Source organism: Mobula birostris, chromosome 31 (genome assembly GCF_030028105.1).
Source record: "Mobula birostris isolate sMobBir1 chromosome 31, sMobBir1.hap1, whole genome shotgun sequence".
In the NCBI taxonomy this organism is placed as follows: Eukaryota; Metazoa; Chordata; class Chondrichthyes; order Myliobatiformes; family Myliobatidae; genus Mobula; species Mobula birostris.
In genome coordinates this window covers 20,987,970-21,012,349 of record NC_092400.1, presented here as the reverse complement: position 1 = coordinate 21,012,349, position 24,380 = coordinate 20,987,970, and the positions used below count along the sequence as shown (strand labels likewise).

The 24,380-nt window shown below is 42.7% G+C and overlaps 1 protein-coding gene across 9 annotated transcripts in view; it reads right to left on the bottom strand.

Annotated features, from left to right (window-relative positions):
- cux2b (cut-like homeobox 2b) overlaps positions 1–24,380 on the bottom strand; it is a 361,816-nt gene that overhangs the window by 43,774 nt on the left and 293,662 nt on the right. For all 9 annotated transcript variants that reach the window (XR_011883734.1, XR_011883735.1, XM_072248032.1 and 6 more), the window contains 5 exons: positions 19,612–19,710; positions 16,031–16,222; positions 14,089–14,147; positions 11,809–11,857; positions 11,476–11,578 (listed from right to left, as the gene is read on the bottom strand). Coding sequence is in view for 7 of the 9 variants with exons in the window: in XM_072248032.1 (XP_072104133.1) it covers positions 11,476–11,578; positions 11,809–11,857; positions 14,089–14,147; positions 16,031–16,222; positions 19,612–19,710 (502 nt within the window). In the remaining 2 variants the exon portion in view is untranslated. The remainder of the gene's footprint in view (positions 1–11,475; positions 11,579–11,808; positions 11,858–14,088; positions 14,148–16,030; positions 16,223–19,611; positions 19,711–24,380) is intronic.

Here is a 24,380-nt window from a genome sequence, read left to right as displayed (position 1 = left end):
TGTGTGGGGGAGCACGACACAAGACTAATAAAAGAAGAAACATAGTTCTGGATTTAAATGATTAAGCAACTTCCCGGAGGAATACCATTACATCAAAAACTCCTTCACATTACTGAAACATTAATTGTATTCCAAAGTAGCATATATCTACATCCCTGGACACACACTGCTTCTTCTCTCTGCTAAGCTACTTGCCATACATCTCAGATTTCAAAAAAAAATTAGTCTAGAATGGAAGTTATTACTGTTGTACTCTTAAGCCTCAGCATCTTAATTTGTTTATTTTCTTTATGGCTCGTGGTAAAACTCCCACTGCATAAATATCTCTCTCTCTCTTGAAAAATAACCAACTGGTTAATGTGTTTGAAATGGGAGATCTCAATGCTGGATACACTTGCCAGCCCTTTCTGTACATTAGACATGCTGTTTCAAATAATGAATTGCATGTTATATTAATTAGGTTTTGATTTACTTTACACTTGAAGATTATTTTGATTTAAAAATGCTTTCCTCTAGAACTGATATACTGCAAATGCCTGTTGGGCAAGAAGACAGTCAAAGAACATACTGGATGGAAATAGCAATGTTACAAGAAGTATTTGTACGAGCAACTGTCACTATGAAGAGTGACTGTATCCATTATCTACAATAACAAAAATGATAAATAACATAATAACAGTACAGCATTCAGCCTCTCTAGCTACTGATTCAACATTCAGTAAGATCATGCCTGATCCAATTAACCTTGAATATATTTAATAGCTTTGCCTCCACAGCATTCTGGGATTCAGAAATTCACAACCTCCGAAAAAGTTCCTCCGTATAAGACCATAAGATATAGGAACAGAATTAGGCCATCTGGCCCGATGAGTCTGCTCCGCCATTTCATCATGGCTGATCTAATTTTCCTCTCAGCCCCGATCTCCTGTCTTCTCCCCACATCCCTTCATGCCCTGACCACTCAAGAATCGGTCAACCTCTTCCTTAAATATACAGGTTTCCCCCGCCATCCGAAGGTAGAGCGTTCCTATGAAATGGTTCGTAAGCCGAAATGTCGTAAAGCGAAGAAACAATTACCATTTATTTATATGGGAAAATTTTGTGAGCGTTCGCAGACCCAAAAATAACCTACCAAATCATGACAAATTACACATAAAACCTAAAATAACAGTAACATATAGTAAAAGCAGGAATGATATGATAAATACACAGCCTTTATAAAATAGAAATACTTCTCTACAATGATTGCCTGCACAGATCTCCGTAGCGAAAATCTCACGTAAGCGCTCTCGGCAGAAAATCTCACGCAAGCGCTGTTGGCATAAACGCGCTCTCCAGTAACCTTTAAGCTATGAAGCTGCCAAATCTACCAAATAACATGTAAAAATACACAGCCTATATAAAGTAGAAATAATGTATGTACAGTGTAGTATCACTTACCGGAATTGAGAAAACAGCTTGCCGAGCAAACTGATGATGGTGTGTTAGGCTGAGTCGTCGCAGGTTGGGTGGTGCAGTGGCCTCCACCCTCCGGGCCGCCGACCCGATACATTGCCTCGAAGAATGCAGCAGTAGCTGGGAGGCACACAGCACAACTTTAAGAAAAAAGCCGAAATAAACATGCTAATTAATTAGGTGCCGCCGACACGTAATTGTCGGCCCAGATCAGAGGCGATGCAATCGGAAATCGGTACTGATCTGGGCCGACAATTACGTGTCGGTGGCATCTAATTAATTAGCTTGTTTATTTTGGCTTTTTTCTTACAGGTGTGCTGTGTGCTTCCCGGCTACTGCTGCATTCTCCGTGAATTGGTACAGTATCTGTCCGGGGCCCAGGTGTTGGGGTGGTGGGACACGGGGGGTGTCATCTCATCGTTGATCAGGGCAGGCAGCTCATCTTCTCCTATGACTGCCCACCTCGATGTCGAAGATTGAGGTTCTGTCATCTGCTGTGGCTGATGTGGAAGGCTTGCTTGACTGCTGAGCCTCGCACATTTTTCTATCATACAGTTGTTTGTAAGGACTCGAGCCATCCTGCAAATATCCCCTAAACCTACGTACCCTTTCAAAATTAAAGTCGTACTTTATCATTGCAGCGAAAATCTCACGCCGTTGCTTCATTTTCTGCATTCGGTTTTGATTGTTATCTTTTCCTCTTCCAATTGCATCAGCTCTTCATCTATCAGTTCTTGGTCATGGGATGCCAAAACCTCTTCAACATCACCTTCGTCAGCTTCCACAAGCCAAACTCACTTTGTCCTTGCTTCGTTCACAATCGAAACTCTTAATTATGTCTAGTTTTACGCTAAGTGTAACACCCTTACGAGCTCTTTTAGGCTTTTCCAATACCTCAGAACTCATCTTGCAATCGGCTGCTCAAAGGCACGTGTTTAAGTAATGCCACTCCGAATCCGGGGGAGAGCAGCTGCTCGGGGCGCGCGCTGCCTTTTATCGTGTGCTGATTTTTTATTGCACGCTGCCTTTCTTCGTAACAGTGAAAACACCTTCTGAAAGCAAAAACAGGGTACTAACGTAGGTCTTTCGTAACAGTGAGGTTTCGTAAAGCGAACGTTCGAAAAGCGGGGGACACCTGTACATAAAGACTTGGCCTCCACAGGTGCCTGCCTGTGACAAAAAGTTCCACAGATTTATCACTATCTGGCTAAAGAAATTCCTCCTTATCTCCATTCTGAAAAGATGTCCCTCTATTCTGAGGCTGTGAGCTCTGATCTTAGACTCTCCCACCACAGGAAACATCCCTTCCACATTCACTCTATCAAGTCCTTTCACCATTCGATAGGCTTCAATGAGGTCACCCCTCATTCTTCTGAATTCTAGTGAATACAGACCCAGAGCCACCAAACGCTCTTCATAGGACAAGCCACTCAATCCTGGAATCATTTTCACAAACCTCTTTTGAACCCTCTTCAATTTCAGCACATCATTTCTAAGATAAGGTTCACAATACTTCGTGAAGCCTCACCAGTGCTTCATAAAGTCTCAACATTACATTCTTGCTTTTATATTCTAGTCCTCTTGAAATGAATGCTAACACCACATTTGCCTTCCTCATCACAGATTCAACCTACCAATTAACCTTTAGGAAATCCTGCACAAGGACACCCAAGTCCTTTTGCGCCTCAGTTTTTTTGTATTTACTCTCCATTTAGAAAATAGTCAACCTTTTAATTTCTTCCACCAAAGTATATGATCGTATACTTCCCAACACTGTATTCCACCTGCCACTTCTTTGCCCATTCTCCTAATCGGTCTGTTCTCCTGTGGTCTCTCTATTTCCTCAAACCAACCTGCACTCCACCTATCTTCATATCACCTGCAAACTTTGCAGCAAAGCCATCAATTCCATCCCCAAATCATTGACATATAATGTTAAAAGAATTGGTCCCAACATGGACCCCCATGGAACATCACTGGTCATTGGCAGCTAACTAGAAAAAGCTCCCTCTATTCCCAATCTTTGCCTCCTGCCAATCAGCCACTGCTTTATCCATGCTAGAATCATTCTGTAATACCATGGGCTTGTAGTTTGTTAAGCAGCCTCATGTGTGATACCTTGTCAAAGGCTTTCTGAAAACCCAAGTACACAACGTCAACCGATTCTCCTTTGTCTATCCTGCTTGTTATTTCTTCAAAGAATTCCAAAAGATTTTCCTTGAGATTTTCCTGACTGTGGCTTATTTTATCATCTGCCTCCAAGTACGCTGAGACTCATTCTTTATAATTGACTCCATCATCTTCTTAAGCACTGAGGTCAGACTAACTGGCCTATAGTTTCCCTTCTTCTGGAACCATTCCCTAATATAGTGATTCTTGGAAGGTCATTACTAATACCTCCACAATCTCTTCGGCCACCTCTTTCAGAACCCTGGGGTGTACACCATCTGGTCCAGGTGACTTATCTACCTTCAGACCTTTCAGTTTCCCAAGAACTTTCTCTCTACTAGTTCCTTAACTCTAGCCACAATGATTCCCCCTCTTGGAATCCAACATCAACCTGATTTTCCCAATCTAACTGCATTTTGAAATACCCCATGACTATTGTAACATTGCCCTTTTGGCATGCATTTTCTATCTCACACTGTAACTTCACACACTTTATGACCCCTGACACCTGGAACTTCCACCATACTGCTGGCATCTTCCACAATGAAGACATGCAAAATACTTACTCAGTTCATCCACTATTTCATTGTCCCCCATTACTACCTATTCAACATTATTTTCCAGCAGTCCAATATCCACTCTTGCCTATATTTTACACTTTAAGTATCTGAAGAAACTTTTGGTATCCTCTTTAATATTATTAGCTAGCTTTCTTTTGTATTCCAACTTTATCTTAATGACTTTTTTAGTTGCCTTTTGTTGGTTTTTAAAAGCTTCCCATTCTCCTAACTTCCCACTAATTTTTGCTCTATTATATGCCCTCTCTTTGGCTTTTATGTTGGCTTTGACTTCCCTTGTTAGCCACGGTTGTGTCATCTTGCCTTTAGAATACCTCTTTCTCTTTGGGATGTATATATCTTGTGCCTTCTGAGTTGCTTCCAGAAATTCCAGCCATTGCTGCTCTGCTGTTATTCCTGCCAGGGTTCTTTTCCAAGCAACTTTGGCCAACTCCCCTTCTCATGCCTTTACTCCACTGTAATACTGATCCATCTGACTCTAGCTTCTCCTTCTCAAATTTCAGGGTGAATTTGATCATGTTATGATCACTTTCCCCGAGGGTTCTTTTACCTTAAACTCTTTAATCAATTCTGACTCATTGCACAATATCCAGTCCAGAATAGTTCATCCCCCAGTGGGCTCAACCATGAGCTGTTCTAAAAAGTCATTTCGTAGGCACTCTAGAAATTCCCCCTCTTTGAATCCAGCACCATCCTGATTTTCCCAATCTACCTGCATTTTGAAATACCCCATAACATTGTGCTTTTGGCATGCAATCTCTATCCCCTGTTGTAATTTGTAGACCACATCCTTACTACTGTTTGGGGGTCTGTATGCAACTCCCATCAGGGTCTTTTTACCCTTGCTCTATCCACAATGATTCAACATCTTCCGACCCCACGTCACCTCTTTCTAATGATTTCATTTCATTGTTTACCAACAGAGCAATGCCTCCCCCTCGGCCTTCTTGATTGTCCTTTCAATACAATGTGCACCCTTGGACATTGACCTCCCAGCTATAATCTTCTTTCAGTCATGATTCAGTGATGTCTGCATCATACATGGTCAGACCCCACTTGGAGTACTGTGCTCAATTCTGGTCGCCTCACTACAAGAAGGATGTGGAAACCAAAGAAAGGGTGCAGAGGAGATTTACAAGGATGTTGCCTGGATTGGTGAGCATGCCTTATGAGAATAGGTTGAGTGGAGCAGCGGAGGATGAGAGGTGACCTGATAGAGGTGTATAAGATGATGAGAGGCATTGATCGTGTGGATAGTCAGAGGCTTTTTCCCAGGGCTAAAATGGCTAGCACGAGAGGACACAGTTTTAAGGTGCTTGGAAGTAGGTACAGAGGAGATGTCGGGGTAAGTTTCTTTATGCAGAGAGTGGAGAGTGTGTGGAATGGGCTGCTGGCGACAGTGGTGGAGGCAGATACAATAGGGTCTTTTAAGAGACTCCTGGACAGGTATATGGACCTCAGAAAAATAGAGGGCTATGGTAACCCTAGGTAATTTCTCAGGTAAGGACATGTTCGTCACAGCTTTGTGGGCCGAAGGGCCTGTATTATGCTGTAGGTTTTCTATGTTTCTATACATGCTAATCTGCAACTGTGCTCCAAGTTCATCTACCTTATACTGCGCGCATTCAAATACAATAACTTCAATCGCCTATTCATTCTTTTTGATTTTGTCCGCCTTTCACATTGCAACTCATCCTCTTGACTACAATTTTGCACAATCAACAGCCTCTCCTCACTACACATTGTCTCTGTTTGTAAACCAGCTACCTCATCTTCATCCGACTTTTCTACGATACCTTGCATGAAATATATATGCAGCACATTTGATGTACAAATATATGCTCTTTTCTCACTGCTGCCATCAGGTAGAAGGTACAAGAGCCTCGGGATTCACACCACAAAGTTCAAGAACATTACCACCCCTCAACCATCAGGCTCTTGAACAAAAGGGGATAACTACACTCATTCTACTTCTGGGGTTCCTACAACCGATAGTCTCACTTTTTAAGAACTGTTTTGTTATTTCATGGTCATTATTTATTGCTATTGATTTATATTTGCATTAGCACAGTTTGTTGTTCATTGATCAGGCTTATATGTAGTGACATGTATGTATTCTATTAATAAATCTTACTTCGAACCCAGGACACTAGTCACACCTTGCTCAACCTTTTGATTTCTAACTTTGTCTGAGGTCTTACCAGCATCTGCCTCCACAACCTCTCCACTAACTATTCTGGCACGCTGGTTCCCACCCCCCTGCAACTCCTTGTCTCCTTCTTAAACAGATGACCCCCCCTTGTTCTGAAACAATGCTCCTTTTTCTCGGTTACCCCACCAGGAAACACAGGCGCTCGGTATTCACCCTTTCAACCCACCTGTTTCTGCGAGATCCTCTTTCACGGTTCTGTGTCCAATAAATACAGGTTAACCTCCTCAACCTTTTTCCAATCTGCACATCAACGTTTCATCCCAGGAATTAGTCACCCAGTGAATCCCTTCTGCACAGCCTCCAATGCTAGTGCATCTTTCATTTGATATTAAACCAAAACTCCACATAATACAGTGTAGTGCAGGAGGAGTGACTTGATAGAGATGATAAGAGGCATAGGTAGATAGATAATAATTTTCAGATGATTGGAGGAAAGAAGAAGGGGCTCATCAGAGCCACTTTTTCTTCTTTTTTATTTTACACAAGAGTGGTGGGAATGTGGAACACTAGCCAGGGCTGGTGGTAGAGGCAGACACATTAGGAACATTTAAAGACTCTTAGATCCGCACATGGATGAATGAAAAATGGACAGCTATGTGGGAGGGAAACACAAGATTGATTTTGAAGTAGGTTAAAGGATTGACAGGTTGGCAGAACATCATGGGCCAAAGGGCCCATACAGTGCCGTACTGCTCTATGTTCTAAGCACCCAGGATGCAGTCACATTAGGCCCTGTAAGTTGGCATCAAAATTTCTCCACTTTTATTTTTCATACCTCTTGTAATAAAACCAACACTCCATTAGTTTTTCCCTCTTATTGGCTGTATCTTTTAGAGCTTCAGGTACTAGAAACAAACCCACTTTCTTCTTCCACGGGAATTGGATTTAAAATCTAACTTTTTGCAGTCTTTACAGACACAGGCAGTACTTGGTCGTGGGTGGCAAAATAGCAAAGCAGGGCAGCACGGCAGCGTCGCCGGTAATGCCAGTGCTTTATAGCACCAGCGGTCACCACCATGCACTGCCAACTATGTGGGTTTCCTCCAGGTGCTCTGGTTTCCTCCCACGTGACAGAGATGCACGGTTACGGTTAGTGAGTTGGTGCTGGAAGCATGGCGACACCTGCACAATCCTCACTGATTTGATACAAACAACACGTTTTTCTGCATGTTTCAATGTACATGTGATAAATAAAGCTAATCTTTAAATATTTCCACCATTTCCTGTTTTTAGGAGATGTTTTGATGTCCTTGAGACAAAGGTTTGAGCCAGGTAACCCACTTCTCTTACTGCTAATTCATTTATCTGCATGCTTGTACATTTCCATATGTTGGAAACACTAACCAAAACATTGACTGTACCTCTTCCTATAGATGCTGCCTGGCCTGATGCATTCCACCAGCATTCTGTGTGTGTTGCTTGAATTTCCAGCATCTGCAGATTTCCTCATGTTTGAACTTTTTAAAATAATATTTTTATATAGATTTGTGCACTTTAACAAACTCATGTATTTTTCACACTCACCTGGCAGAAAGCAGTATAGCATCTAAACTAACGATTTATCACTTTTCTCATTTTTCATTGGCTAAGTATTAGCATATTACACACTTGATTTAATTGTTTTAGTTATGTAGACTATTAACTAATTCATCACTAAGGTATTTTCCTTATCTATAAAAATGATAGATTTTTCAGAAGTCTTTATTCCTTTGTCTTACACCCAGAACCAACTAAGATGGAGTGGTCATGTTGTTCAGATGAAAGACAAACGTCTGCCGAAACAAATCTTCTACTCCCAGCTTAAAGAAGGCAAATGTAAAAGAGGCGGACAACAGAAGAGATTCAAAGACGTCTTAAAAACCAACATGAAGAAATGTAACATCAACAATTGGGAAATCAATGCCAAGGACAGGAAACTCTGGCAAGCCATCATCTGAGAAGGAACAGCAACTTTCAAAGCCAACAGATGTGCAGAATTAGAAGAAAAGAGAAGAAAATGGAAAGAGAGGCAGCAACAACTAAAGCCCGATCTGCCACCTGGAACTACCTGTCCTGAATTCAGCAGAACTTTCAAAGCCAAGACTGGACTCATAAACTACTTGAGAGCCCATAAGTAGATCAACAGAACGAAGACCATCATCCTCGACCTCGAGGGATACATGACCGCACCCTTTAGCATTAATTTCCCTGTTAGCATTGTTTCTCAGTTATTTATTTAGCTTGCTTAGTATTTGTACATTTGTTTGTACTCTGAAATAAACAGAAAGCTTGGAGTTAAGATTGCTTGCCATTTTTGACTCCCGGAAGAACCCCAAAGATCAGAAATTAAACAGAGATCTGACACATGTTTGCATGTTCAGTACTTTGACACCCTCTATTCACAGTACCAAGATGTTCTTTCACTTGATGATATCGTAAGAAATCGGGTTCTCAATGAAGATGAAAATCACATGACGTTACTCCACAGTTGTCTGAGAACTTTAGGGATTGATCTTGAGGGACGGATGCCTGTAAGGAGTTTCCCCGTGACTGCGTGGGTTTCCTCCGGGTGCTCCGGTTTCCTCCCACAGTCCAAAGACGTACAGGTTGATGTGTTAATTGGTCAGTGTAAATTGTCCTATGATTAGGCTAGAGTTAAATCAGGCGTGGAGTGGCTCAAAGGGTTGGAAGGGCCTATTCCACACTGTATCTCAATAAAATGATGGAGAGCATTCTTAACATGGAAACAAAATGATGAAGTTAAACAGAAACAAAATGTCAGATGAAGAAAATAGTGGAAGGCCTAGAAAGGTCAGACAGAGTAGGGGAGGCATTCAGGTAATAAAACCCCAAATTTTCAAATTACAGGGAGTGAACGCTGGAGGAACTCAGCAGGCCAGGCAGCACCTAGGGAGATTAACGAGACCCATCTTCAGGACTGAAAGGGAAGGGGGAAGATGCTAGAATAAAAAGGTGAGGGGAGGGGAAGGAGGATAGCTAGAAGGTGCTGGGTGAAGGCAGGCGGGTGGGAAAAGGGCTGGAGAGGGCGTCTGATAGGAGTGTGGACCATGGGAGAAAGTGAAGAAGAAGAGGCATCAGGGGCAGGTTATAGACAGGTGAGGAGAAGATGTCAGAGACCAGAGTAGGGAAGGGAGAGGGAAGAAATTACCTGAAGTTGAAGTCAGTGCTCATGTCATCAGGTTGGATCTACCTCGATGGAATATGAGGTGTTGCTCCTCCACCATGAGGGGGACTTCATCATAGCAAAAGAGGAGGCCATGGAGCAACATGTCAGAATAGGAATGGGGACAGGAATTAAAATGTTTGGCCACTGGGAAATTCCACTTTTGAAGGATGGAGAGGAGGTACTTGACAAAGCGGTCCCCAAACTTACGTCGGGTGTCACCAATGTAGAGGAGGCCACACTGAGAGCACCGGATACAATAGATGACCACAACAGATTCCCAGGTGAAGCACTTGTGACCGGTTAGCCTACTAACCCCCGTACGCCTTTGGAGTGGAGAACCCGGAGGAAATCCACGTGGTCACAGGGAGAACGTACAAACTCTTTACAGGAGGCTGCAGGAATCGAACCCATATTGCTGGCACTACAGTAGCACTGGCCTAACGCCTATGCTACAGCGCCTAAATTTCAAAGTAAATTTTATTATCAAAATACATACACTCCTGGGATTCACTTCTTGTGGGCATACTCAACAAATCTATAAGAATAATTATTATAACAGGATCTATGAAAGACCGCCCAACTATATATTGAAACCAATTTTGTTTTTAACTCTTACACCTAAGACTTGGTACAGAACGAGGAGGTACTACGCTTTCACAATTCTTTTATTTCTGGTAGGTGTCAACATGATCATCAAAAAGGAGCTGGCCTTATCCTGACTAATATTCCTCATCAGTCAAAACCTCCCTAACGGTCGGTATGTTAATTGACCATTCTAATTTACCTTGCATATGTAGATGTGTAGGGAGAGTTGAAAGGAGCGTGGGGAGAATATAATAGGGTCACGGAAGGGTTAGTATAAAGAAACATCCACTGCTCATCCATGGATGCTACCGGACCTGCTGAGTTCCTCCAGGATTTTGTGAGCTGCTTTGATTAGATTAGATTCAACTTTATTGTCATTGTGCCGAGTACAGATACAAAGCCAATGGAATGCAGTTAGTATCTGACCAGAAATGCAAAGAATAGTGTTATTTACAAAATAACTGCGAATAAAAAGTAAGTGCTACAGCACACAAATATAAAAGTACTGAGACGGTACAATATGGATGCAATACTGCTTAGTGCTGTGATGTGAGGTTCAGCAGTGTCACAGCCTCAAGGAAGAAGCTCTTCCTGTGCCTGTTGGTGCGGGAGCGGAGGCTTCTGTAGCGCCTACCGAATGGGAGGAGAGTAAAAAGACCATGGTTAGGGTGAGATGCATCTTTGATAATGCTTTTCACCCTGCCCAGACAGCGTTTATGGTAGATGTTCTCAATGGTGGGCAATTGGGTGCTGATAATCCGCTGGGCAGTTTTCACCACACGCTGGAGTGCTTTGCAGTCCGATACGGGACAATTGCCATACCACACTGAGATGCAGTTGGTGAATATGCTCTCAACGGTACAGCGGTAAAAGTCCGTCAGTATCCTGGGACAGAGGTGAGCTTTCTTCATGCTCCGCAGGAAATAAAGGCGCTGTTGCGCCTTTTTGATCGGGATGGAGGAGTTCAGGGACCAGGTGAGATCCTCGGAAATGTGGACACCAAGGAATTTGGATTTCCAGCATCTGCAGAACTTCGTGTTTGGTTCGAAGGGAAGCTCGACAGACAGTCAGCACAGACTCAATGGGCCGAACAGCCTGCTTCTGTGCTCCATGACTCATTATTTCACCATATCCAAATGCTTAGAGATGAAGAAGGGTTCCTTGACAATTACATCTGAAACAAGAATTAAACTACCCCACCTTGTCTTATCCCACTTGACTCAGGAAGAACAATCAACTTAGTACTTCCATACAACCTTATCCAATTTGGCACGGAACATATTAAACTAAAGAACAGACTGCAATCTTACCCATCTCTGCATATGCATTTGGTTTCTCTTGTAAACATCTCTTCTCAGGTGCAAGGGCCATCTCTTTTTCTGGCAGATAGTTCTTGTTATCTTTTTTCCTATCCTGGGCAGCAGGAAATAATTATTCTTCAATCTGGTCATCACTTTGCACATCAAATGAGCTTAGCTGATTTCAATAGAATACCATTACAAAATTCCTTTGGGAAATGCATTCTGGCAACTCTTACTGAGCGGCTAATTATAGTGAAATGATGGCAGGTGATTCAACATTAATATTGATGTTATGTTTAATCAAGCAAAAGGGTGTAAATCACAAGAAAAGGGAATAGTTACCTGGGATGTCCAGTCGTCAGCAGACACTGGGTTCACAGATTTGAAAACACTGTAAAGAGAATATACAATTAAATTCATGGGCCCTTGCAGTTCTGATATGCTCTGAGGCTGCATCTTCCACAATTAATTTGACAGTCTTTTTTTAAAGATTTCCATATACAGAATCTAAAAGTTCAAAACCAAATACTGGATAAGTAACATTAATTTTCCATTACTAATATTTGTTACATGTTGCAGGTGAGTTCCGTGACCTTATTTTGTGATGGTCAGCAGTGACGTTGGTCATTTACAAGCTTTAAGGACAAGACACCAGCATCACCTGCTTGGATTTCAGGACTAGCGTCCTTCGGGTGGACAAGGAACCACCAAGAGCCGTGTTTGCATTGCTGATCGTCAACCATCACCCCGACAGAATAGGTAGTTAGTGCTCAGATTCTGAGACAAAAAGGCATTACTTTCACAGAGGTCACAATAAAAGGCCTTGTTCTCATTGTGACCATCAGGAAGGAGGTACAGAAACATGAAGGCACAGACACCCACCCAACAATTCAGGAACAGCTTCTTCCCCTATGCCATCCGACTTCGTAAAACCCATGAAAACTACCCCACTATTTTTTTATTTCCATTTTTGCACTACTTATGTGACCATTAAAAAATTATACACACACACACACACTTACAGCAGTTCATTTTTTCTCTATTATATATTGCACAGCACAGCTGCCGCAAAGTCAAATTTTGCAACATATGCCGGTGATATTAAACCTGATTCTGATATGGAGACCATAGTAATGGTTACCAGCTAACCCAAATCTTGCAGAAAGAGGAATATTTGTTCTGGCTAAACTATAAGGATCAAATATAATCATAATGAAGAGAATATAGAGTTTATCTATACTTAAGAATCTGCAGTCTTTCTGTAGTTATGTAACCATTGTGGCGTAATGATTCAGTTAGCATTGATTTAGTGTTAAGTTAAATTATGTCATTTATTATCAACAAGAAAATGATTCCTCTCTTAAACAAACATAATAAAAAGCTCCAAACGTTGGTAAGGGGTCATTGATCTGAAACGCCGACTCCGTTTCTCTCTTCTCAGATGCTGCCTGACATGCTGGGTATTTTGGGTATTTGGTCTCTATGGACTAAATTGGATTAAAATGCAAAAGTATCTTAAATCAACAAGATTTAACCTTTCCCACCCACTTGACTTCACCTACCACTTTCTCGCTCGCCTTCTTGCCCTCCCCTCCAGCTTTTAGTTCTGGCATCCACCCTCTTCCTTCTCAGTCCTGAAGAAGAACATGGGCCCGAAAGGTCCACTGTCTATTCATTTCCACAAATGCTGCCTGGCCTGCTGTCTTCCTCCAGCATTCTACATCCGTTGCTGAGCTACCTCAGCAATGTCAAAAAACCGCATTAGGCATGTTTCTTTTAGATTTAATTTTTGTTAGATGCGTAAGACCCAATAAATTGAGCAAGAATGTCTCAGCAGGCCAGGCACCATCCCTAGGAAGAGGTACAGTCGACGTTTCGGGCCGAGACCCTTCGTCAGGACTAACTGAAAGAAGAGATAGTAAGAGATTTGAAAGTGGGAGTGGGAGGGGGAGGGGGAGATCCGAAATGATAGGAGAAGACAGGAGGGGGAGGGATGGAGCTAAGAGCTGGAAAATTGATTGGCAAAAAGGATATGAGGCTGGAGAAGGGAGAAAATCATGGGAGAGGATCATGGGACAGGAAGCCTAGGGAGAAAGAAAGAGGGGGGGTAGTCCAGAGGATAGGCAAGGAGTTATAACGAGAGGGACAGAGGGAGAAATAAGAGAGGAAAAAAAGGGAAAAGGAAATAATAATAATAATAAATAAATTAGGGATGGGGTACGAAGGGGAGGAGGAGTACTAACGTAAGTTAAAGAAGTCAATATTCATGCCATCGGGTTGGAGGCTACACAGACGGAATATAAGGTGTTCCGTTTGGGTCAACACCTTTAGCCACAATTAGACCGTTAAGATTAGATAGGGAAGTAGAATGCAAAAGCAGCTGACTAAAATGACACATTTGCAAACTGACCCACCACAATCTAAAGGTTAGGAAAGCTAACGGGTATATCAGAATACTGAAGGACAAGTGAGGAATGAAGCTCGCTCAGGAAAAAAATGTACATCGCACATTCCACATTAGAGGTCACCTTATGGAATATTATTTCTGCTGGAATATTCAAAACCTTACTGTCTCGGTTCTAATTAACTTTGAGGACAGCACGCCGCTATGAAAGCACTTACCTTGACTCGGTTTTGCGTTCTTCATGTTCTAATTGTGCACACAATTTCTTTTCTAACTTCTGGAGAAAAGGAGAGAGTAGCGGTTAAAAAGTTATACAGTAGGTAACATTCAACACACGCTACAAACCTTTGGAAGTCATAAGGAAGCTAAGGTGACAATATGGGTAGAAAGGTGAAGGTGGCAAAAGAGCTTCTTGACCGTAACAATCAACTGAACAGGATACATGAGACAAAGGGTTATAGAAAAATTATGTTGATAGAGATGGAGAACCCTTCAGTGAGTTGCGGGATGGTGGTTGACAGAAATAAAAGAACTACAAGACGTCTTTATGACCCCTTGAGCCTTCCCTTTCATCCTGTGAAGTCATGGTTTCTGGGTTTGAAAGAGGGGAAAAGATCTACTAAGCCTCCTGGCCCTTGGCCACACTGCAAAATAAAATGATATCAAATCCCACCAATGACACACACCCACCAACTCCTGCTCCACTTCCTCTTGTCCCCTGCAAGTCCAATTTTCTCCCTCCCTCTTTTCCCTTTATTCCCGAGACACAAACCCAAGTTAACCTTGGCCTTGAGATTCAGCGCCTGAGCATCTGCAAGCCTTCCAGAAAGAGTTCCATAGGTTCATGAATCTTTGAGATAAGCCTGTACTTGGCCAGGTCCTTACTCTGTAAATATGCCCCATCACTTGCTAGTCTAAGGAAATAGTCTCTGAGCACCTAACCAATTAAAGTCTTTCATGAAGACCAACCACAATTTGCATTTTACTCCATTATAATGACTTTGCTGCCCCCATTGTTTCCTTCCCAGGCTTGGTAGGCTTGTCGTCAGCACCTCTCACGAGATAGTATTACGTCACACTGTGCCATCTTAGCAGCTACTTATTCTGTTGGTTTATTTCAAGTACAGATAACTGTAAACACTTCCGTGTTTTGCTAGATTTAATAGGAACAGCTATTTCAAAGCAAAATTTACAATTTCACAATACCTCTCTCCTTACCCTTGTGAGGCTGAAAGCCAAACAAGTCCAGCCCAATTCCTCATGAGATTAGACCACATGAAATTAAGATTTTCTTGCAATTGATTCAAGTATTAAAATATATAAATAATAAAAACTGCAATGTTATGTTTCATGGATTCAAATGATACAGGATATATTAGTAACACTGAGGTAACTCAAAAGACAAGGTCCATCACATTCAACAACTGCTTGCGTGTCCTGGAAATACACTGGTGATGTTCATTCAGACGGAAACAAAACAACCGAATTTATTTTCTTATTGATTGATTGAGATATAGCACGGAGTAAGCCCTTCCAGCCCTTTGAGTCACACCACCCAGCAATCCCCTGATTTAATCATAGCCTAATCATGGAACAATTTACAATGACCAGTTAACCTACAAGCCAAGCCGAAATCCCCTGACTTAATCCTAGCCTAATCACGAGACAATTTACAATGGCCAACTAACCTAACAAGTAACCTACCAGCCAATTAGCCTTCGAGCCACGCCACCCAGCGGTCCCCCGATTTAATCCTAACCTAATGATGGGACAATTTACGATGACCAGTTAACCTACCAACCAGAGGGCCATTGGACTGTGGGGGGGGAACCCACGCGGTCACAGGGAGAATGTACAAACTCCTTACAGGCAGCAGTGGGGATTGAACCTGCTTCGCCTGTACTGTAAATCATGGTGCTAACCACTACGCTACGGTGCTTCCCACTGGTTCACAGCAGCCAGTGATGCCGTTCACAAGAGCAGATATTTTCCAGCCATTCTTTGAGAACAGGGGTTCCCAACCTTTTTCTGCACTATGGACCCCTACCATTAACCGAGGGGGTCCGTAGACCACAGGTTGGGAACCCCTGATTGAGAACTTCATTTATGTTAGAGAACTGTGTCAGAAGATACAATGGTTTCCACTTGTCAATCCATCACCTCCACAGCTTCAGTTTTCAGAGCTAGCTGCTGCTCCAACTCTGCAATCTGATTGGCCGAGCTCTCCTGGAGCTCATGGAATGCGGTCTGGAGGTGTTGAATCTCTTTCAGCAGTCGGATGATCTCTCGGTCTTTAGCAACCAAGGCTGTTTCCAGTCTCGAACCAGGGCACATCAAAACATTTGCTTGATCCTGGATAGGAAAAGAGAGAATCCTTTAGCACCTTACACAGTCGTTTCCTCAGACTTCATTGGAAAATTGCAGATCCAAACTAGAAGTAACTTTACACATCTTTCCTACCCACCCGGCCTCACAGATCACCTTCCAGCTAGCCTCCTTCCCCTCCCTGCACTCTTTTACCCTGGTGCCTTCCCCCCATCATTTTGGGTCCTAAAGAAAGGCCCCGGCCTGAAACATCGAATGTTTATTCATTTCCGAAAATGCTGCCTGAGCTGCTGAGTTCCTCCAGCATTTTGTGCGTGTTGCTTTGGATTTCCGGTCCAGCGTCTACAGACTTCCTCGTGTTTTTGTTTCTCAAAGTTTAATTCCACTACTATGAAGGTGAATACTTATACAATGCAAGTTTATAGAGAAAAAAAATTGGATTTTTAAGTAAGTGAAATTAATGAAGAAACAACGTAGTGGGTTTATTGAATGTCAGGGTTAAGTTTAGAAACACCAGTCAAAGAATTTAATTGTTAAAGCAAACAGAAATGCATTGTGTTAGGTTATTCAGCACCAGAGAAAAAGGCTTCGTTTATTGAGAGTCAGCTTTGGCTTTTATTCCACAGGATGCTTTGATGTGAATGAAATGTGGTCATTGATACCAATCTGATACCACAGTCTATATTGCAAACATGATGTTTTAGAGTTTATACTGTAACTAAAATCAGCTTAGTTACAGGGCCATGCTAACTGGAATTTTAATGGCTATTTTTCCTTAGGAAGATGCAAAAACTTCAGGCCCGGCCATCGATTCTCCGGACATTTTATAAATACTACTTTGACTCAGTATTAACCTACAACCTCACTGCATGGTTCGGGGCAATGAGCACTGTCAATCTCAGCCCACCCAACAGAGTTGTCAGAATAAGCAGCAAGATCATTGGCCAGGAACAAGAATCTCTCAGCAGCATCCATAAGAGATGGACAATAAAGGACATCAACGAACAGTACAACATTACACATACACTTCACGTATACTACACTCTCTTGCCATCTGAACGCTGTTACAGGTCCCTGCCCATCAGCACCAGAAGAGCCTTATCCAGTTTTGTGCCTTCCTCCATCCACCTTCTCAACCCCCAATTTCCAGCTTCTTTCCAACTGCGATAAGACTGCTGAACGGATCCTGACCCAGATCTGGGCCGTACCCTAAGTACCCTCCAAATATCCGGACCTGCCTCTCGGTTTTTTTGCACTATCTTACTTTCCATTTTTCTATTTTCTATTTATGATTTATAATTTAAATTTTTAATATTTACTAATTTTTACTGTTTTTAATATTTTTAATATTTGTAACCCAGGGAGCGGGAAGCGCAGAATCAAATATCGCTGTGATGATTGTACGTTCTAGTACCAATTGTTTGGCGACAATAAAGTATAAAGTATTTTGAATATATAGTATGCACAGCACCTTTGACAGTAAAAAGAGTCAGTTTTAGTATGTGTATTTGTATTTTAAATTCCCTGCATTAATTTCTAGTATTTATTATCCATTGTGAGTATTTTATCGTGTTTAACTATATATGCAGTGTGGTGTTGTGTATCTTAAGTTCTGTGATGTAGCCCTTACCACTGCACAAAGTTCCTCATGGAAAATAAAGCGAATTGAATTGAACATGTTACTCACACTTTTTCCTCTTTTGGCCTGATGATGAATCCCAATAAAGCAGTCTACTTACAGCACATGTGCAGAGTTGCATTGGTTTTCAGTCGGATATTTAGTCTTGAAAAAAATACCACTGGCAAGTAACTTAAAGTCAAAGCACCATATTATTGCCTCAGCTTTTAAAAGACAGCCCACTTTGTGGATCTGTGATAATGGAGAGCTTAACCACTATCGTGTGCATTTCCTTTCCATGAGCTGCACCACGCCAGTTTTCCATTTCTCTGTAAATGTTTTGATAAAGCTTTGGTGCTGATACAAAAATGCCCCAAAAATACCAAGCATTTAAATTTAGAACAACATCTTGCAAACATCACAAAAAAAGCAATGATACGTGATAGAGAGAAAAAAATCCAGCTGTAAAGCCTTAAACACATGGGAAGTTCAAAGACTCAACAAAAGAAAAAAGTTACTATTGTGTTTCAAATCACATTATTTAACTCAAATCAGATATATCAGATAACATGTTCCAGCTTCTGACATCTACCATCAAACAGATTATCTGGAAGAACAGAACTGGCCTACAAGATCAAGCCTGAGACAGCATGACCAAGGTCATCCAGTTTTATCCGTGCTTCCTACAGTTGCCCCCCTCCCCACTCCCCATTTTGTCAGCTAATTGTTTCTTAAGTGATTTCTGGATTTCCATCTTTACTGCTGACCCACGGTGATTTCCTACATCGGCCGCTTCCTCCCACAAGGGTGGAAGCCCTAAATCTGCGACTTACCTGCCCGTAGGGTTTGAAGATTTCTAAATCTGCCATTTATCTGCTCGTAGGGTTTGAAGATTTCGGCAGTAGGCTGAGTTGTTGTGCAAGCTGTATACTTCAAACCACACCTCGCGCCCCCCACCCCCCGGACACTCTTTTAAAATTTTTGTAAGCAGTATTGTACTGTATTATAGATTCTTTACACAGTTTTGTTTAGAATAGTTTTATTTTTCTGAAGCTAAACTTCCAATGTATGTGCGAGGAATAATTGACTCCTGGAGTATACCTACTCCAAGGACTCACGACCTCACATGACACTCCAACAAGTACCTGCCTCTTTCAGTGAGCTAAAATTCTCTTTCATTCAGTATTCAAGTATCCCACTGCTTTAAAGTTTAATTATCAGTTCTACCACAAGACACTCTGAAAGCCCTCCCAACCATTGAGCACATCTACAGGGAACGTTGCTGGAGATAAGCAGCAATCCACCATCAAAGATCCTCACCACCCAGGCCATGCTCTTTTCTCGCTGCTGCCATCAGGTAGAAGGTACAGGAGCCCCGGGACTCGCACCATGAAGCTCAAGAACAGTTGCTACCCCTCAACTACCAGGCTCTTGAACAAAAGAAGATAACTACACCCATTCTATTTCTGGTGTTCCCACAACTGATGGTCTAATTTTAAGGGCTCTTTATCTTGTTATTTCCTGCCCTCATTATTTCATGCTATGTATTTATATTTGTATTCGCACAGTTTGTTGTCCATTGATCCAGTTTACAGCTACTGTTTTGTAGATTTGCTAAGTATGCCTGCAGGAAAAAGAATCCCTGGTTGCATGTGGTGATAATAAATTTTACTTTGGCCTTTTGTGCTTTTCAAAAATTTATTTCCTCAAGTTGGGCAGTCGGGCAGCGTCTTCGTGTGCTCTGAATCCACACAGGCTGCTAGTCACCAATAATTCTCTTTCGCTCTCAGATCCTTACCACTGCACCAATCCGTGGAGAACGACAGGCCAAATGAATGGAGCAATTCACAGACTGTTCCCGGAGACTCTCCACTTCCCTCTGAGCAGCTTCAGCCCTCTAAAACAGACAAAGATGTTAAAAACTGAATTCCAACATCACAGTTTGTCTGTGATTCTTCACTTCTCATTTTTGTGTTTATTCTGCTTGCTTATTGGCCTCAGTTATAAATTAATTCTGGACCAGAACTGAAAACAACCATCTAGTACATAATTTGCAGTGGGCTTTGAACTATTGGATTTTATACTTTAGGAAAGTTCAAATAGAAGCTCAAATGCCTCTCTTGATGCGCTAATTATACGCATTAAGGTGGAGTACCAGCTGAGGGTTCGGGGTACTTGAAAGATCAAAACCAAAGCACAAGCTTGTACATTGTATTGCAAACATTTATCATTTAGTAAGTGACAATTAGATAAAAATTCACACTACCATCCATCAAATAGAAGATACTGCTCTGCAATATCATGATAAATGTAAATGAGCAAAGTTATTCAATTTGGTTCAATGTGGAAATCAAGAATTCAACTAAAGTATTTTATCAATGTGCGTTCACATATTTTACTTAATTGGGAACACGTAAATGTTACATCTCAGAGAAAGTTATCCAACTGGATTATTTAAAGTTCAAAGTACATTTATTATCAAAGAATATATAAGTTATACAAGCTTGAGATTTTTTTTTGCCCATAGGTACACAAAGCAAGAAACCCGAAAGAACCCAATTAAACAAGAGGAAAAAAGATCAACATCCGACACGCAAGAGAAAGAAGAAAAATACAAATCATGCAAACAATTGAAGCGGACAATCCTAACCGAAAATTGAGTACTCTGATCCGAACCCTGGAGCAACCCAGAGTAGGCCCGAAGCCTTGATTATTCCTAACTACTAAGAATGCAGATGAGATTTAATCACCAGCTCCCAAGCTCTTCAGAACAGTTACCGGTTCTTTGAAGACGTTCAATTAAAGTTCTACTTCAGTCACAGTTCTGCTTACTAATTGCTATGTTGCAACCATTAGTATTAATGCTGCATACTTTTACTATAAGAGCGTCTCTCGCTGCGGGCCCACCCGCACAAAAGTAAAGCTTTAGCAATCTCAGCAAATCAAAATAATGCAACTGGAAGCCATACAGAGGTTCTCAGGATCCACTGAGATTTGGTGATCTTGGAGTACATAGTCATAGTCATACTTTATTAATCCCGGGGGAAATTGGTTGCAGTTGCTCCATAAATAATAAATAGTAATAGAACCATAAATAGTTAAATAGTAATATCTAAATTATGCCAGTAAATTATGAAATAAGTCCAGGACCAGCCTATTGGCTCAGCGTGTCTGACCCTCCAAGGGAGGAGTTGTAAAGTTTGATGGCCACAGGCAGGAATGACTTCCTATGACGCTCTGTGCTGCATCTCGGTGGAATGAGTCTCTGGCTGAATGTACTCCTGTGCCCACCCAGTACATTATGTAGTGGATGGGAGACATTGACCAAGATGGCATGCAACTTAGATAGTATCCTCTTTTCAGACACCACCGTCAGAGAGTCCAGTTCCATCCCCACAACATCACTGGCCTTACGAATCAGTTTGTTGATTCTGTTGGTGTCTGCCACCCTCAGCCTGCTGCCCCAGCACACAACAGCAAACATGATCGCACTGGCCACTACAGACTCGTAGAACGTCCTCAGCATCATCCGGAAGATGTTAAAGGACCTCAGTCTCCTCAGGAAATAGAGACGGCTCTGACCCTTCTTGTAGACAGCCTCAGTGTTCTTTGACCAGTCCAGTTTATTGCTAATTCGTATCTCCAGGTATTTGTAATCCTCCACCATGTCCACACTGACCCCCTGGATGGAAACAGGGGTCACCGGTACCTTAGCTCTCCTCAGGTCTACCACCTGCTCCTTAGTCTTTTTCACATTAAGCTGCAGATAATTCTGCTCACACCATGTGACAAAGTTTCCTACCATAGCCCTGTACTCAGCCTCATCTCCCTTGCTGATGCATCCAACTATGGTAGAGTCATCCGAAAACTTCTGAAGATGACAAGACTCTGTGCAGTAGTTGAAGTCCGAGGTGTAAATGGTGAAGAGAAAGGGATACAAGACAGTCCCCTGTGAAGCCCCAGTGCTGCTGATCACTCTGTCGGACACACAGTGTTTCAAGCACACGTACTGTGGTCTGCCAGTCAGGTAATCAAGAATCCATGACACCAGGGAAGCATCCACCTGCATCGCTGTTAGCTTCTCCCCCAGCACAGCAGGGCGGATGGTGTTGAACGCACTAGAGAAGTCAAAAAACATGACCCTTACAGTGCTCGCTGGCTTGTCCAGGTGGACGTAGACACAGTTCAGCAGGAAGACGATGGCATCCTCAACTCCTAGTCGGGGCTGGTAGGTGAACTGGAGGGGATCTAAGTGTGGCCTAACCATAGGCCAGGAGCAGCTCCAGAACAAGTCTCTCCAGGGTCTTCATGATGTGGGAGGTCAATGCCACCGGTCTGTAGTCATTGAGGCCACTGGGGCGCGGCGTCTTCGGCACAGGGACGAGGCAGGACGTCTTCCACAATACAGGAACCCTCCGGAGCCTCAGGCTCAGGTTAAATACATGGCCAAGAACTCCACATAGCTGAGGGGCACAGGCTTTGAGCACTCTGGTACTGACACCATCCGGTCCTGCAGCCTTGCTTGGGTTGAGACGTTTCAGCTGTCTTCTAACCTGTTCAGCTGTGAAGCCCACCGTGGTGGTTTCATGTGGGGAAGGGGTATAGTCATGAGAGCAGGGTGGGGGACTGTGTTAGTAACACTACACATATTAGACAGTATTCTCTGCTTCCAGTCACCACCAGGTGAGCTCTCTGGGCAGGACTATATCTGGGGACTTCAGAGTCGAAAATTAAGGGATTTCACTGCGATGCCACACAGTGAAATCAGGGTTGCCAGAATTTCTAGGAGCTGAAGGTCAATCTCAAAGGCTGGAAATAGTTATTTTTTAAAAAAGTTTCTTCAAATATTTCTGCCAAACATTCCAGGTATGTAAAACAAAACTGCTGAAGGTTGAAAAGACGGCATCAGGAGGGCAGACAGATAAATCAATGGGGGAGGCTGGAAAAGCAGGTTTTCTGGTGGGAGACAATTTGACGGAGCCTCCATGGATTTACATACAAACGGCTTGCATCCTACAAGTCAGACTGAAGAGCTTCCTGGAGCCTCCTGTCCAGCAAAAAGGGTTCCCCACCTTTTTTTTTGTGTCATGGACCAATACCATTAAGTAAGGGGTCCACGAACCCCAGGCTGGGAACCCACATGACACACTGCAGGCCGGGGGGACCCATAACAAATAACCTGTTGCTCGGAAAGCTGGTGGGTGGGGTCTGATTAGGAGCAGTAAAAGGCAACTTTAATGGTAAAAGCTCTGTAGCCACTAGTATCTGATAGCAACATAATTCAATATTCAGGAACATCTCAAGAGGCTTCATAGCAGAATCTCAAAGTTAGGGCCTTAACAATTGAAGGGATGGTTGCCATAGATTGCATACTTAAAGCGGAGGTGGATCAACAAATACCTGAATTGGAGGAGTATATGCGATCTAAGGACTGGAGACTGCTGGGGGGAGGGGGGATATGGCGGTGGAGATATTATTCGAAATTGGTCAAGTTGACTCGTTGTTTAAATGGGAGCGACGCCAGTCTAAAGGGCACGAGGACATTGGTTGAAATGGACGGGGAAAACTCGTGATATTGACAGGCTGGCCAGCTCAAGAGTATTCAGTCCCAAGCATTGGAAAGTATCAGGTTGCTGGGAAAGAAAGGTGCTCATGGTGATGCTAGACATGTGGTCCAAAGCTCCTCAGGGCTAAAAACAAACCTGTCCGGTGTCACCAGCCACGTGCTTCCTGTGGGGAGACTGGTTGTTATGCAGGGGGTGTCTCTTTACCCTTAGTGGGACACTTCTGGTCGCAAATCCCTAAACTCCCTTCGCACCCCCTCCGCCCCCCGAGCATGGTATCCTAGACATCTCCTCAGTAGTGTAGTTTTACAGCTCCAGCCACACACTGGGGTTCGGTTCCTGCTGCTGTCTGGAAGGAATTTGTATGGTCTCCCCGTGACCACGTGGGTTTCCTCCCGCGTTCCAAAGGTGTACTGGTTAGGCCTGTCAAGCTGTGGGCATGCTACACTGGCACTGGGAGCGTGGAGACACTTGTGGGCTGCTGCCAGAACGCCCTCGGACTGCGTTGGTCGCTGATGCAAACAGCACGTTTTGATGTACGTGTGTCAAATAAAAGCCATCGGTTGTGATTTGTTGTTTTGCCACCAGATGGACCAGTTTTATGATGGATTCTACTGCTCTTTTAGGGTTGTAGGTAAAATCCGGTCTTCAGTACAAGCAGGGTATAATTTCATAAGAACAGCAACTTAACCTCATGTCAAGTTAATTGCCGATCACCATTTTCATTAGGGCCATTTCCAACAGTACAGAAATACTGCCGCTCTTCTCCACGTCGTGCAGCAATACACAACATTGCAATCCCCTGATATTTATAACACCAGTTAGCAACTGTAAACATGCAAAACTAATGCATAAAGCTGCATTATGCAAATACCCATGAGATTTAATTAATCAATAAATTATACCATTTTATTTTGCAGAGTAACACACACACATGCACAAAACACTCTGGAGGAACTCAGCAGGTCAGGCAACATTGATGGAACGTTTCAAGTCAAGGTTA